The sequence below is a fragment of the Necator americanus genome, chromosome IV, assembly GCF_031761385.1.
Source record: "Necator americanus strain Aroian chromosome IV, whole genome shotgun sequence".
NCBI lineage: Eukaryota > Metazoa > Nematoda > Chromadorea > Rhabditida > Ancylostomatidae > Necator > Necator americanus.
The window spans coordinates 24,740,878-24,756,652 of NC_087374.1; the positions used below are offsets into that span (position 1 = coordinate 24,740,878).

The 15,775-nt window shown below is 38.7% G+C and overlaps 2 protein-coding genes across 2 annotated transcripts; both read right to left on the reverse strand.

Moving 5' to 3' along the window:
* Positions 1-3,315: 3,315 nt before the first annotated feature.
* RB195_002573 (uncharacterized protein) lies at positions 3,316-9,034 on the reverse strand (the record flags this gene model as incomplete). Its single annotated transcript, XM_013449924.2, has 10 exons — positions 3,316-3,501; positions 3,562-3,621; positions 4,294-4,377; positions 4,438-4,530; positions 4,593-4,661; positions 4,759-4,940; positions 8,283-8,380; positions 8,544-8,666; positions 8,722-8,825; positions 8,969-9,034. 10 exons carry the CDS (start codon positions 9,032-9,034, stop codon positions 3,316-3,318), a joined length of 1,065 nt encoding a protein of 354 aa, XP_013305378.2.
* A 626-nt stretch (positions 9,035-9,660) lies between these two features.
* On the reverse strand, positions 9,661-15,637 carry RB195_002574 (uncharacterized protein; the record flags this gene model as incomplete). The annotated part of the gene is made up of 15 exons (XM_064199901.1): positions 9,661-9,855; positions 9,925-10,105; positions 11,505-11,601; positions 12,036-12,129; positions 12,184-12,335; positions 12,891-12,987; positions 13,108-13,218; positions 13,270-13,416; positions 13,478-13,670; positions 13,919-14,012; positions 14,079-14,244; positions 14,814-14,983; positions 15,036-15,152; positions 15,218-15,360; positions 15,468-15,637. The coding sequence occupies 15 exons, from the start codon at positions 15,635-15,637 to the stop codon at positions 9,661-9,663; spliced, it is 2,127 nt and encodes a 708-aa protein (XP_064055782.1).
* Between the last annotated feature and the right edge of the window lie 138 nt (positions 15,638-15,775).

Below are 15,775 nucleotides of genomic sequence, written 5' to 3' on the forward strand. Positions count from 1 at the left end.
TATAGTAAAAAGAATTATATATAATTTGGAAGAAATTTATGAGTGCCCTTGAAAAGATATTCGGTGACTTGGTTCCAGCAGGCTTATGAAAACAGTTCAATTTATGATTTCTTGCTATGCCAACGAAGTTTTGGTGCAATTTTATTGTGGCCTGACGTTTCGACAACCTTGTCTTTACCCATGACTTGAAAATGGTGCCAGACTTCTGATGCTATGCATATCCCAGCAAACTTCTCTTCTATTACCTAACCTTGATAGCAATCCTTCTATAATAAGAACACCACATGATTTACGTTTTTTTTTTCTCTTCTTTTTCTAGACTTTAACGTAAGACCACAAATAGGCCAAAATCTCGATGCCAAGGCAGAAACATAAATCCAGTTCATCATCCCGAGATAACAAGGAGAGAGGAGTTGGAGTTTAGTTCAAACGTAAACGTGAACAGCGGATTGAGCACCGAGACTGGAAAGCTCAGCCTTCAGAATTAGCGAAGATCCTGTAAGAGCCTTTCAAATAATAGTCGTGGATGTTTGAAACAATTCAAAGGGATGTCAATCCTCTATCAATTATTATTTTTCTAGAACATCTACGTTTTTGTCACGGTGTTAGGGTGTAAAGACCGATAAATCAAGTGTTATCGAAGAGGATTTGAATTCGTCAAAAGATATGAGAAGGAGGTGGGTGGAAATCTGTCTCCTCGAAAAAAGGAAAGGATCACTTGTTTAAGAACTTAAACAAAGCCGCTATTCTGACATTCGTATTCGCGACACGAAAATAACGCGACACGGGCGAAAATCGTGAAAGTGAACGGAAACTAGCACGAATACCACTTGAAGGAGCAGCGATCACAATTATGCATCGGACCTACTAACGGACGTCATAACTTCTTAGCCCGATCGACGATTCGAAACGCGTCCCCAAAGAAGCTGAAATTACATGTTTGAGGTTGAGTTAGTGGCGGGTGTTCCACATACCGGAAATGCATTTAGGCGGAGGACAATCATCTGCCAAGAAGAGATAAGCCGATGCAGGTGACCCTTACGCTAATAATGGAGCGCTTTATTGCCTCGCAAGTGTTTAGTTTCCAATCGCACCTCCACCTTTTTGAGGACAAATCCAAATGGCAGAAGAAAAGTAGGAAGATCTCTTGCTGAATGGTTCATTCGGAACTCTTCGTAAATCAGTAATTGGAGGAAACGCAAGTTATCGACACCTTATGGTCGCAATGCTCCAATTACTATTATTTTACATATTTAAGTCATTCAATAATACTATTAGCTCTACTACCATTTTTTTTGTCTTTTTTCCTTTTTTTTGCTGAGGTCCCGCCTTTCTGATCAACCTCTCATACCGACAACATTTTGCCACCGCTTCTCATTCCTATTTCAGCGGCACCTTTTTCGTTTTCTTGTGAAAATCCTAATAAAATAGGAAATGTCAGAGGTAAAGTGAACTTTTGCTTCTCGCAACCCAACACTTCTCCGAAGTTTTATGCGTTGAAATACTATGTGAGAGAAAAGGAAGGAAAAAATTAAATCTATAAAAAGGAACTTTCAACACGCTAGAGAAAAGGCGCCTGACGCCAGCCAATGAAAATATCTTGCGGTGAAAGTGTAAAAGTAAATGTACCGCCTATAGTATAGCACCCAAATGTACTGGATATCCGAAGAGTTCGTGGTGAGCGGCGAGGTGACCTGAAAAGTCCCGTGAGTATGTGAAGCGGAAGAGTTTCTCACCCTTGCTGCGCCTTAACCAGTTCTCTTCCTTTTATTCTACATTCAAATGGCTTTAATTATCAGAGCACTGGCTTATCCCAGAAATAATGCCGTACCTCGATCATTTTCCGTAGCTTAGGCTTAAAAAAACCTCGGCAAGGAATGATGGAATCCATACAATCTGTTGCTGTAGATTGTTTTATACAAATATTTCCACTGAATACTTCAAAAGTATTTGATGTTCCTGACTTTTTCCGTACTCGCTTCGATCAGCATTTCTCTCTAGCAAAGCGAATCAGAACTGAAGAGTTCAAATTCCTCCGAAAAAAGAGAGTACAACTCCGGAGTAGATGCGATTTCCCTGTGCATAACTATAGGCGGACCTTCATTAGAACACATTACATACACTTTACTTACATAGGTAACGTAGGTCAACATTTCCATTAAAAATAAGACCGAGCCAAATATGGTGCGTTTGTAGGAGGAATTTTCTTCTCCCTTTTTTTCTCTCTTATTTGTCGACTCAGTAATTACATGATTTAATAGAACTTCATCAGAACGTCGCTATGTACATCATTGTCAGCGGCGATCGGAAGTGAGTCATGATCAGGGGGTAAAGTTGAAAAAAAAAATCTTCACCTTCTCAGAAACCGCTGGGATCTCTTCTCCTAGGGCTTTGAGAAAAATGGAAACTAGGAGTCTAGGAGTCTCCTCTCCTCGAGTTTTTTAACTCTTGCAAATTTTCCAGGGAAAAAACCATCATCGTCATTGATAGGCAGGCGCGCACTGCAGACAGAAATGACGGAAATCTGAACACTTTGAGTGTTACCGCTCTCGCGATCCATTTCGAAGCTATCAATCTGAACTAATCGGTGACTGGTCTCCTTCCCCAAAAAAGTTCCTCTACATAAGAAGAAAGATAAATAAAGATAATAAATAGTACAAATAAATAATAACATAACGAATATGAAAAATAATAATGTAATACAGATATGAAAATGATAACCAAAAATAAATAAAGAAAAATAAAAAGAAACGAACTATTAAACGTTAGCTCTTTTCTGTAACAGAATACTGATTATCCTGATGATCATCCTAATGACCAGCAAAGTATGTTTAATAAGGCATAATGATGATGTTCTTATGTCATTTCTTCCCATAAAAAGGATACATCAATCAATAATTTAAAATCAGCACTTGACCTTCGTTCAAGTTCTCAACAAAATCATCAACAACACAACATACATGTACTGGAAGAAAAGTCATAAGAACGTGAATATTATGCTGTATTGGATATTTTGAAAACAGTTATCATCCAGATAACCTATATTGCACCGTTAGATGAGTGGGCACAATCAGCCCAGTTCATTGTGTTAAATTCTCACTGAGTTTGTTTATACCTTGATAGATAATTTTTACTAGATTTGTCCCCATGCAAGCGAGTCTTAACGAGTCTCAGTCAAGTAGTGTAGCGAGCACGGAACGTTTTTATGAGATCAGAAACATGTTTAAATTCCATCCATAACATAGAAAGAAGAGATTACAATACTCGTTTCTATACCGAGGAATTAACCAGAGAGGGAGTGAATATCAAGATCAGCTACGTCTCCATTGCATTGGAATTAACCACGTTCAGATAAATATCCATGAATGCAACGACGAACGCTTCTAGATGAATGATGACTTTTTGTCCTCTTGTTAGGCGGTGTTCGTATAATGCGGCCATTTCGACTACTTCTCTGACGGCAGAACGTGGACAACGTTTGATCAGGTGCCGTAGCAAATACTGAAGCAGAAGTTGTGATTTAAATTGGTGCTAGAATATCAAACACTACGAGAAACGTACCGCGAATATCACTTTCGGCTGGATACAACGAGAAATCAATTCGTAGAGCCGTTCGCGCACCTGAAAAACGATAGTATCGCAGAAAAAGCCCGTTATGAACTTTAGCGGCGGCGAGCTGCACTTAACGCAAATCTTATGGAAGTGAGAAGAAAATAAAATTATCCACACAACGTGGAAATGCCTCGGAATCCTTCAACCATTACGCAAACAAACCATCAATGTTTGGTTAATAATTTACAGAAATATGAAAAGGTACAACAAGGAGTTTACCATCAGTATCGTTGCTGTATATGTACAGGAAGATGAATTTTTCAAGTCTTTGCTTCTTCCTATGAGAACGTGTGGTTATACTATATCAAAACTCCTGAGCCCATATCCAAAATATTTGTCTTCGGGAGAATAAATGTGGCAGAAGTGAAACTATGTGCAATTTCTTCTTCCAACCTTTATTAATCATACATTAGTTGATTTGATTTATTTGCGCTAACTGCAATGTTTCGGGACCAAGCTTGTTGGACAAACATTTGCAATGTTAAAACGAGTGGATGTTTGTGAATGGCAAATGGGTTTAATGTGGAATTTTCTGCTCGCATTTGATTTTTGGCATACTTTTTCATTATAGTTTCATTATATTATAGTTTCTCCCATTTAATATAATATATCATTCCAAATTGAAGTAATTCATTTCAAGACCCCTCATCCTTTGTACTGAGGTAAAGTTTCATTACTCACCGCAAGCACCGTCTCATTACTCTGCTTCTTAAGAATTAAATCAGCAGTTTCTCGCAGGTACGTCTCCCACTCCGGTTCCGGTACCTGTAACTCGACGTGATGTATGGAGAGAAACCTTTTGAATGTTGCGGAAAATGCTATTACCTTTTCGTTATCCTTGATAGGTACACCTTTCTTTTTAACCGCCTCTAGTGATAGTAAAGCACGTCGGAGGTTTCCACGCGCACTTGCAATTATCTAAAGATGGATAACACAGAAGTAGAAATGCGAATTACAAGAAAAGAATCTGAATAGGTCACCTGTTCCAAGACGGGATCAGGCACGGTTAGTCTAACTCGTTCTGCTACTGACAAACATACGTCACGAATCTCAAAAAAAAAAGAAAAAAGGTACAGCAGCGCAACATTGAAGCATCTTTTCACGTTAACAGAAATCTTTAGATGGAAACAATGAGAGCGTACTAACCTCCTCATCGGTGGGAGCAGGCACCCGCACGACCATGCACCTTGATCTCAGCGGTTCAATTATGCGACTAAGCGATTCACTGCACAAGATCAGCCGACAGCTCATCGTATATTTCTCCATGGTGCGACGAAGAGCATGTTGTGCATCACGGGTGAGTTGATCAGCTTCCATAAGCACCACCACTGAAACCAGATATGACCACCTACACCAATTTCTGCCTTTATAAAAAAAAACAGAAAGACGCACATGGAAGAGCTAAAGGTTCTTCTCCTGCGATAAGCTTTCAAAGTGCTAATAAATATGCCATACAGCTGTTTTTGGGTGCTGTACAAAATCTTCCACAGAAGTGCATTAGCGCATTAACACTGCCGGTAAAAATGTCGAGGAAATAAAAGAAACTTAAAGCTATCAACAATCATCACAAACCAGTCTAAAACGTCAATTTGAAAAAAATCGCGTTTTGAGGTAAGTACAGAGGGGTTTTTGAAGCAGAAAGACTATAGCGATTCATTCGCAGATAGCAAATGTCGTACATTAGAACGGCAAAGGCGACAATTACACGTTCAGCTTTTTATTCAACTGAACATGGGTAGATCTTCAACGCCATCTAGAAACTTTTCTTTTGATGGAAAACTGTATCTGGCTCAATTGTGACAGACAGGAGGACGAAAACAATGGGATAGAGTGAAAAATGAACCAGGGCGCAAAGCCATCCCTGATTCTCTAAAAGTACGGACCGACAAAGGAACTGTGGCTCTATGGTTTTGGCAGCAATCTGTCATTGAAGCTGCTGGCGACAAATTCCCATATCCTTCACTACACTTTGCATTTTCTGCTCCTTTGTTCATGAGAAAATGCATTAAAGGTATCACCCTACAAATCTGGGGTGGGTAGTACGGGTTCCAGGTGGGTTATACCTGTACGGTTGTGGGGAAGAGGGTAATTCCGTCATATCTCCCTGTATCAAAGGAAACGGACCATCCCGGAAAGCTGTTTCTTATGACGGCTTCTGTTGCAACGCGCAACGTTTGCGCCCCGCCTGCGATTCGTCAAAAAGCCATCCGGCCGAATCGCAGGCAGGATGGCGCAAGGGTGGCGCGCTGCAATAGAGGACGTCTTAAGAAACAACGTTTCGGGGTCGTACGTTTACGCTGATACAGGGAGAGATGAACGGAATCACCAACTTCTCCATAATCTACGACCCATAGGGTCATATATAGGGATAACCCACCTGGAACCCGTACCACCCCAGATTCGTGGAGTGATACCTTCAAATATTCACAAAACTCAAACCTAGGCGTATTTAGCGTATAATCCATTTCTAGAAATGGAATTATGATCCCTTACCAAGTAGTCCCTAAGTAAAAAAAGTCTTAAAAACCACCTCCACAAATCTTTTCCCCCTTTCAATTCTTCCTGCAAGTTGGTGCCAAACAGTTCGCATAAAAATGACTACACAAGCTTTAGTGACGTGTTCTGGAGATTTGACTAAGAAATTTAAATGGAAATGATTGCACGATCAGTGGTTGGAAACCGCCCAAGTGCCAACCAAGCCCTTCATTTCTCCGGAGTGAATAAATTAGTACCATACTTGCCTAGTGAGTACAAGAGAATATAAAACCACTGGTACATCGGCTCAGCCCCGCAAATCATTGTAGGCCAACACGCGTTTATGAACTTCAACGATTCTGCATGTAGTCAAACGCATTGGCGGCTCGCTAGTGGATTGATACGCAATATTATTATATCTTTTATTATGAATAACAAATAAAGTTTTCAAACGTAAATTTTTAATCCATTCTGCAGAGGTCTCAAGATGAGCGCACATGAACAAGTTTCCAAAAAAAAAAACCCCGATATTCTACTAGTAGTACAAAGTACGCGTATCACGAGTAAAGGTAAATCACAATGCCAGACAATCGCTCTTGGAGACGGAAGTCTCCGCTCACTACAACCGAAAACACATGACCAGATTCTCTGTAACACTTGCTTTTCAACACTATGCGCACGCTTCGATAGTCTCGAATTTTCATTTTCTGATCCACTCGGTTTAAAGTTCTGTATTAGTATTTGAGGGCGGATGTAGACTGCACGACCGATCATTGGTTCGAAACTACCCTGATACCAACGAAACCCTTGATCCATTCTTGGTCGATAAATTGGTACCAGACTTGTCTGGCAGGATAAAGGCACTGAATTAACACAACACTTAGTCTCCGAAGGTCACTGTATAAACTATACAAGCGTTCATAAACCTCAAACGACTCTGAATTGAAGAGAACGCCTGGGCGCATCTCCATACGGATTGATCAACCAGATGCACTTCATCCTTCTATACTTTGTCAACCGTTGAGCTGTCGCAGGAGCTGGTGGATAATATCGGCCAAATGAGGAAAGCTTTGCAAAATAACTCGTAGGCTTATGGCCTACGAGTTACTTTGGCAAAGCTTTCCTCATTTTTTAAAAATAATTCACAATAGAAAGACGTTGTTCTACTGTGTAACGCAACGCGGCGAAAACAACATGTCCGCATGATAGCTTTAATTTTCGGAAGCTTACCATGACTGAAATGAAAATGCCACAAAATTAAAAATGTAAATTTTAAATTTTAATTTTAAAATTAAAATGTAAGTTCATTCTGGATCTATTTTTATTTTTTGCAATACCATGGACTTTTAATCCATAGATGATTTGGTGATTCCAAAAACAAGTATGACATGCTACAAAAATACTTGAAACACCAATTTCTTGTGACTTTCTCCAACCTTTTGGCATAGACTGTCACATTTTCGGAAGGATTCTGTCAGGATTCGTAGGGGAACTAGAAGGTATGTCGTGTTCCGCAAGCCGACCCTTTGGAAACAGTTTTTTTCTCACATCCAATATGTAAATTTTTATCTGCATTCGTGTTTTTTATTATTTATTAATTTTGTTTTTCCGTCATGCTACCGAACATAACTGTGACTGTTGAAGCCTCAAATGGGAGGTTACAACGAGACAAAACTAGCACGGTTGCTACCACAACTTTGTGGAGCAGCGAAGATCAATTATGATAATTACGAAAGAAAAATAAAAACGTATTATGAAAAGATGGTAGACCTAATAAAACGATATTTTCGGAGCCCAAACTACGTAGAAATGGTGAAGTCGAGTGTGCATCACGGCTTCGGATTTTTCAACTTCAGGACACCAAGTTTCGGTGCCGTTGCGTGGAAAAAAGCTAAGCAAGAGGACCACAAATCTTATCACCGGTGCCACGATACATTTTGTACTCAGCCGAGAGTGTAGCATCACCCCCCCCCCCCCCCCCCCCCATAACAGTACAAATGAAACATTAGCAGTCAAATGGTAAAAGAGAAGAGGGACAAAAAAGAGAAAAAGAGTCCAAGTTACACAGGAACCGAATAAGACCTTGTATTAACTGTTAGTTTGGAGAAAGTCCCGCATCGGAAGACAAATCAGTTTGGAGAAAGTACCGCATCGGAAGGCAAACCTTTTACACGGAGCCAATAAATGAAGCTAACCTTTGAAGGTTTTCTGAGTAGCGCTAGAAATCTGAGTAGTTTGGGCCATTTGCTTGATGACCTCCTGCACAACAACACGATCGTATATTCCCACTTCCCTAGAACAAAAGACGTAATTTAGGCTAATAGTAAAAAACAAAACGAAGTTTGGAAAAAGGAGACATACAGCTTCACTACAAGACATTCATAAGAATTATCAGGTGATCTTGAATGGGAGCAAAAGTGAAATGAACGAAAAGAGGTGAAGTCAGTGAAACCTACCCGGGATTGATTTCAATGTGGTAGTTACTGCTAACGGTATCGATCTCAATCTTTCTGTTCGATGGTGTGGTTAGAGATTTTTTGTCGAGACGGAGTCTTTCAGCACCAGCTCCATATAACTCTCTTTAACACATACCAAGTACCCGTCTGGCGTCGAGCATTTTTACTAGGGACGAACCTAAGAATACAGTGAATCCTAGTCCGTTTACCAGCACCTGAAGGTCCATAGACAAGAAGATGAGGGAAATCCTCAGTCTTCACCAGTTCAGCAAGATCACATGCCTGGAAACAAATGGATTAAATTGAAGCATTAGTAAAGTTCACCAAAGCTAGGGAGTGAAAGCTTGGTCAAAGTCATAGCTAGGTGTAGATATGATGTTGCGTTGGGTAAGTATTCAGAGCTAAAACATGAAACAGATTCTTGCCTGCTCTAGATGATACGTAAGTTCACTCAGCTTCTTCGGTCTGAACCTGTCAACCAACAAAGTCATTTCTGCTTGAAAAAAAGAGGACTAAAGAATAGTTTGGCGCTGAATGCGAGTAGCAATGATGAAAGATAGGAGGATTGATAAGGGTTAGGTATAGATGTTTCACGTAAATCCATTTTTGAAACCAAGCAAAAGAGGGATCGTCGAACAATTTATTGAAAGCCCACTGAAGTGTACTCTTCAAATGATATTTGAGGTAAAAACAACATGGGAATGAGATCGACCAATATTCAGAAGCAAGCTTGCGAGCTAAGTACCATACAATGATTAGCTTAGAAATAAACAGGTGATTAATATTCTCCTAAATGTATTATACAAAGCACATCGTACACAATAAAAAGACTTATTGAATCAATTCCAATAGTTTGCAAAGGATAACTAAGGCGTGCAGTAGAATACTGAATCCAACTGTAAGCTGTAGTTGGAACAAAAGGGAATGCAATTATATCATGATGACACTGGAAGAAAAATTACGTTTCTTCTAATGTTAGAATGCAAAGCAACCATGCCCCACCTAGAATTGAATTCTCTCCTTTTTGAGATATGCAGAGAAAAAAAAAACAATTTAGTCCTAGCAGATCATCCCGATAAACATTCAGAAAAATTAGTTCTTATTCTAGTTCCTACTGCTATAAAGCTCCAGCTTGATCGAATACTTCGTGATGTCGGTCTCTTTTCAGGAGTGTGACTCTCATAGTGTTCAGCTGTCGCCCAACACCGTCCGTCCGCACTTCATCCTCCACTTTCACGTTGTATGTGTTCGCCATCATCAGACACGCAAGAAAATATCGACTTATCTCATATCTCTTCCTCCCTTCCATTAGCTTCAAAAAACAGGAGCCAGTTAAACAGCTAGGATACTACGCTCTGAACTTATGCGAACAAAAACTTACTTCGTCAATAGTTTTCACTTCGCCTACTTCTTTGAACATATTGAGTAGCTCATCACCATATTCGTGGATATCGAACTCCTTCCGTGTTTCTTCTTCCTCAAGTATTGGCATCATTGTATCCTCCCATTCCTGGACGCGAGTCACCAGCTCAGACGTAACTTCTTCGGTGGTTGACCAAAATCTGAGAGAAATAACGATCACAGCCGTGTTATTGTGGCAGCACCAAACATGGATGCAAAAATATGGAGTCGAAATCTCTCTGATATGGAACAAGAGTAAGAGCAGAAGCCCAAAAAAAATACAAACGAATACTCGAATTCGAATAATCAAAAGCAAAAAAAACGACAAGAAGAAGTGAAAAAGAGATGGTAAGAAAAACGAGCTATGTGTAAATTTGAAACTCGTTTTAAGAAATTCTTGAATTCTCCCACCCAATATCGTGGATAGCAAAAGAGTGGCACTTTCTTATTAGATATTAGATAATAATAACCACACCGGGACTGACTCTAGGATTACATCGAACATTAAAGTATTCGATGTAATAATAGAGTCAGACCTGATGTGGTTAAAAAATTAATTTAATTAATTGAAAAAATAAAAATCAGCATCTACCTTACACCTTCACCAAAACCTATCTTCAGACTATTATTTATATCCATTATATTTAGAGCATTTTAGATGCTAGTTGCTAGTTTGCTAAACACAGCATTTCCATTTCTGCCACTTTGGCTAGCGTCTTTTTTATTTCCAGACCAACATACATGAAATGAATGTAAAATTTACAGGAATCCAAATCATTGAATGGTAAAAAAACTGAATTGCCTGCAAAACTTAAGGCGTCTTGAAATGTGTAACTATACATTGGTGATGGGTATTTTTAATCACACACTATACTTCTTTTATTCTGCATAATCTAATCCGGGTTCGTCGAAGCGAATGTGAATATATTAAGCAGAATTACAGTTGACGAATGATATGAAAACAAGAGACCTATCTTTGAAAAAAAAAGACAAAATTGGCGGAAGTATTTTCCAGAAAAAACAATGAACTGACTTTCTGAAAATCAACAACTGTACTATTTGAATTGTGCATACATATAAAATAGAAACGGAGCTCGTATGATAAATAAAATAGTCACACAGAAAACAATTTTGGGTTAGTTACATTTACTCACCACATATTACTCATGTATAAAGATAAGTTTGCGCAATAAGAAGAAAAACTCAAAATATATAAATTTCTTCATGTTGTAGACTAATAGCAATATTTTTGCTGAAATACGCGCACCCCATGGAAGTGCTAATGCAGTTTCTTCACAGCAATAACGAGCAAAAACTTCAGAAAACAGAAAAGGTGCCTCTTTGAACAGACAAGAACAAATTAACTCCTTTTTTATGCTGTGCTTTATTGTTTTCATTCATAAGAATGATAGCAAAATTGCAGAGGGATGATTAGACCAAAATATATTTGAAAAAAGACGAATAACGTATCTAAAGTAAACAAAGGAGACCGAAATTTGCACGAATAAATAAGACAAAAACTTCCAAGAGGGAGTGTCTCAAATAGCAATAAGCACTCACTTCAGCATGTGTTCATGGAGGAGAGCTAGTAGGCTGTGTTTTCTTGTATGCGGATGGCCGTCGTCGTGACACTGGGTCTCTCCGCTAGGTTGACAACCTGAATATTTGAGATAATCAAAGCAAGAATATGAGGGAAATTACGGCATCATTCAAGCCGGTTCTAAGGTGCCTCAAACGGATTTGGTTGATTATATCTATATGTTCAACTATAGTACACCAAAAATAAAATCAAACAAAAACAAATGTGGAAAAATATAAGAAATAAAAATAACAACCTAAATAATAGTAGGCAGAAACCAAAAATAAGAAAAGATTATATTCTCAAAGATATGTCAAAACACCTGCTCATTACATATTACGGAGAGAATCTATGCATCAGCAAAATAATAAATGAGAACAAAATAAATAACTAGTAGTAACCAATAACAATAGTGGTAACGGTGGTAGTAATATTAACAAAAATAAGAAAAGATGCCAATAAAATGCAAATCCAAACAATTTATTAATCTCAAAGTTAAAACGTTGGCAAACCTCCGTATAAAGAATTAATATCTATAGAATTCTGCAAGTCATCGTCTTCGATGTCACCGAACTTCAGTGGCTCCGCGGAAACGACATCTTGTGCCTGAAAGTTAAACTACTCGTGAAGATATAAGGAAATGAGCTAACCATTCATCACCTCAACTACGTTGCCCTCTTTTCCTAGAAAGTTTGTTTCCGAATCTCCATGACCTGCTACGTTTTTCGGTGGTATATTTTCGTTGTTTCCCTGGTCAATATCCCCATCATCATCGATATTGCCTCCATCGTCCAGATCCTCGTTATAGACGGCTAAAAAAACCCGTGATGCGAATCCAGTGACAACATCCATTAAAGTAACAACAAGACCAGCGGTGGTCCGGGGTTTTCCTCTAGGTAATAGTTCAGACTACGTAATTCTGAGTGGCATCAAAACTCTCTAAGGGCACAGAATGTCAAGAATGCGTTGAAAAAAGAAAGAAAATTATTAGGATTCGAATTCAAAGAGCAGGACCACTGAATTCATCATGCATTTAATTACAGTCCCATTAAGTCCCATCCATGGAACATAAGGTTTAAAAATCAAAAATCATGTTCTAAGCCGCAAAACGAAGACGATGACAAGCACTGCACTCTAGAACAACTTGATACATGCATCTAAACAGTAATACATAAATTTTTTTTAAAAAAAGAGAATCAGATGAACCGTATTTGAATTCCGTGTAAGGGCGGATTCAATAAATTCAATGCCTTGAAACACCAGTTAGAAAATAGTTCTCTTCAGATGGTAAAGAAATCGTATCGAAACAGATAGGAAAACAAAGAGGAAATAAGTATTTAAATAAATAATAAATAGGAAAAAATTACCTTCAATAGCTGGCCGGGCTTTCGCCTTTCGCTCCCGCTTAGCTTCCGCTCTTCTCTTCATGACAGCAAGGATAAAGCGATATAAGGCATCTGCTTGCTAAAGCGAGTCATTTCCCTATATAACAGCACGCACAAAGTATAGTTCATCATGGGCACAGACACAAAAAAAAATTTAAACAAACAACAGAGAACTGGCGCGTTGAAAAAAAAACCCTACCCAGTCATCTCCCTTGCTAGTTTTATGCTTCTTACGCATGTAAAAGTGCTCTCTTACGTAATCATTTGTCTGCATAGTCTGTTTCTGGAAGGTCATTGTAGCCTTCTCCACCTGGAAATTGTCGAACATGAAATATATAGCAAGAACTTAGGAAATGAAAACCTTTTCCAATCTCGTCGCAATCGCCGTCCCCTTAATGAAGCGTTTGATCGTCTCTACAGGTTTCGTTTTCCATTGCACACTCGTAAACGGATCAACACTGAGATTTTCTGTGGGGTCACTTTCCAAGTCCTCATCAGTTGTCTCCCACTACAAATCACAAAAAGATAAAATCTTAAAAATAAATAAATGTGAAAAAAATTTTTTATACAGGAGTGATTCGTGGTTGCTGCTTTTGCATTCGAGATTGACGCTTAGAAACAGCTTCTGGTTCAGGAATGTGCATACTTGCAGCCGTATCAAACTCGTCATCATAACAGCATGCGCCACCATCATCTCCCCCATCATCAACTTCCATCTTTTGTGACTGAGTCTCCGGAGCTTCCAGAAGGCAAGTGCTTGGCCTTGAATTACTTTTTTTCGTACAATATACAACAGGATTTTAAGAAGAAAAAAAACGGTGATATATCTAAAGTGTTCAAGCATAAATAGCCAGAATGTCAGTTCAAGAAACCCATCCAAACGAATTTGGATGCTGTGGAATTGCTAATAAACAAGAATTCCATGCAAAATTGGACTTGCCTGCTTCAAATAAAACGTTTGAAAGTACCTACAAAGAAAAATGTCAAGAGAATAACAGCGACACAGTTACCTTGCGGAATGCAAATCGGTGATAGTTCCGGATGTTGCTCTTCTAGCCAATTCGATAGCACTAGATGCTCTGCCAGCATCTATATTCGCGTTTTCTGCAATGTGCAAGATGACATACACCAGTCTTAAAGGTTTCTTTGTAGAAATTCCAGAATTGAAACCTGTTGGTGTCCCTCGGCCAGAATCCGTATCATTCCGTTGTGAATCTAACGGATTTTTTGGTTCTTCGGGATTTGCAAACAAATAGGGATGCCACAACCGAAGAAACGCTTCACTAGCGAAATCATTCACTATTTTATTATGAGCGAGTTGAAGAAGCAGCACTCCCTAGAAGCAACAAATTATCATAGGTGGTGTCTGTATAGTATAGCCTAGAACGTATACTGAAACCAGAGCACACATATGATCAACTAATCAACTTATTCATATTTTAGAATTCAAAAAAAAATTTACCTGTCGGGTTATCAAAAGAATAGATGGAAATGCCCTAATCAGGGAGATTCAGAAATTTATCTACCTATCGATTAAGATTCAAAAAAGGGACCACAAACGACAACAAGAAAACATCAAGAAGCACGACCAAAAGAATCCTTGCAGAAAAAGCAAATTGGTTCATTATGCAAAAATTACTCAAAAAAAAAACAGAATGTTTAAAAGGATAGAGAGAATACAAAGCAAAAGTTAATGGTTCTCCACAATTAACTGTAAATTCTTCAAATGAATCTTCAAAGAAGCACTGGGTTTCATTGTCGAAAGTGAGTTACTCAACTCTTTCTCACGCCTTTTTCAACCATACCACACTTCCAAAGTTCCGATAATTTTCTGAACTTACATCCTATACTTCGAAGCTCAAGCTGCCAAACACAGGAACACGGAAGAAAGGTATGAAAACATACGTCATTATTCAAAAAACCAGCATTCATTTTGAAATCATCCATTTTGCCAACAATTTCCTGTCTATAGCCTGTGGAATAGATCAAAACGCCATTTTTCTCATCATCAGACAAAGGCATCAACGACATGGGCATTACGGTTATTTTTGGGGGTTTTCCCTTGAATTTACACTCTGAAAAAAGCATTGGTGTGTGAGATACAATGCATATAAAGTATGCACTTACTATGATAGTCCTTATAAAGAGAATTTGGAATGCAGCATTTTATGTTAGTGAAATCTAGAAGATCGCAAGGATCAAGTGGAGCTCCATCGTCGTCTACGAATCCTTCATCATCATCATCTGAAGCAGTGCAAAATGGAATCGTCGAAAAAGAGTAGTCGTGAGCAACGATGAAATTGGCAAACCTCCTGCTTTCTTCTTTTTCTTTGATTTCTGAGGTTTCAAGGCTTCGAAGAAATGAAGAGCTTGAGAATGTACGTAGTCCACCTTCCGTCCGAACACGAAAGCTGATCCCTGTATGAGCATTGCTGCCTCCGCAAAGTTGAACCTAGAAAATGAAAAGGGTAGAACATGGTTATGGATCGGAAAAATTCGAAAAAAAAAGCAAGAGAACGTATTTTGTTTTCATTCAAAGGATAACAACGAAATACTCACCTGTGCTGATTATCAACGCCATACTCCTCATTTTCAGCAGCGTTCCTAAGTTGCTGACAATAATCGTCGAGTTCCTTTGCGATGTTAATTTCAAAATTTTTGCTTAGATCCTTAACAGGACGCAGAAGGAAGGCATATCGCTGTCCAGCGTCTTCGAAATCCTCAGTCATTCAATTCTTAATGAGTTCCTTAAATATGAGAGTTCCCCTTACAAAAGCTGTCAAGGAACGAATCCACATGCAGGTAAGTAGCCACATACAATTGAAATACACACAAGTTAAAAGAATGAAATTTCTGTAAGAAGTGAA